Genomic DNA, 814 nt, shown 5'->3' on the forward strand with positions numbered 1-814 from the left:
GACTAGGTCGAGGCACAGCTTATACATTCCTGCCGGTTGTGGAATACGGTGTGACCGAGATATCCAAAAGAGAAGAAAACAGGGCTTTTCTCATTTCCCCCATCTCTTCTTCCTACCATATCCTCTTCTTGGAATAATCTTTTAAGTTTTTTTTTTTTTTAACGCGGACCCTCTTTAAAGTCATTACTGAATCTGTTACAATAATGCTTCTGTTTTATGTGTTGTCTTTTTTGGCCAGGAGGCTTGTGGAAATCTTAGCTTCCTCACCAGCGATCCCGCACCTCCTGGATCGGCAGGTCAATTCTTAACCAATGGATCACCAAGGGAAGTCCCCCATACGCTCTTCCCCGTCTCTTGCGCGGTGTTACTGAAGCTCGTGCCTCACAGCCAGACACCTTTTCTTTTCGCCGGCATCCCAAAAGCACTCCTGCCAGGGCAAACTCTTTCCGGCCCCACTGCACGCATGCGCAGTAGCCCCCCGAACGGCCCGGTGAGTCTCGCGCCCGCTACCCTCTCCTAGGACCCAGCGCACATTTCTCTCTCTTCTCTTTTCTACCTTCTTTCTCCTCTGCCTGCCAGCCTTACCTGTGGGGCTCGTGGTCTCTCCGTCCCCGATCCACTCGGGCTCCGGCGGCTGCTGCTTGGGCCCCTTCGGCATCGCGGTGGCAGTTATGGTAACTCTGGCTTCGCCGGGTGCTATTTCCGCTTCCGGTAGCGTGGGGCCCGGAACCAGACTTGCTCTTTAGGTCTGGGCTGTCGACTCCGCCCCTGGACGGCCCACGTGCCCGCCGCGCCGTCCAGTAGTGGGCGTGCC

At 55.4% G+C, this 814-nt stretch overlaps 1 protein-coding gene across 1 annotated transcript in view; it reads right to left on the minus strand.

Annotated features, from left to right (window-relative positions):
- Positions 1-716, minus strand: part of ABCF1 (ATP-binding cassette, sub-family F (GCN20), member 1) — a 13,379-nt gene extending 12,663 nt beyond the window's left edge. The window contains exon 1 of the mRNA XM_010848200.1: positions 586-716. Within this exon, the coding sequence (XP_010846502.1) occupies positions 586-658 (73 nt within the window). The 5' untranslated portion in view covers positions 659-716. The remainder of the gene's footprint in view (positions 1-585) is intronic.
- Between the last annotated feature and the right edge of the window lie 98 nt (positions 717-814).

This window comes from Bison bison, unplaced genomic scaffold (assembly GCF_000754665.1).
Source record: "Bison bison bison isolate TAMUID 2011002044 unplaced genomic scaffold, Bison_UMD1.0 scf7180017864260, whole genome shotgun sequence".
In the NCBI taxonomy this organism is placed as follows: Eukaryota; Metazoa; Chordata; class Mammalia; order Artiodactyla; family Bovidae; genus Bison; species Bison bison.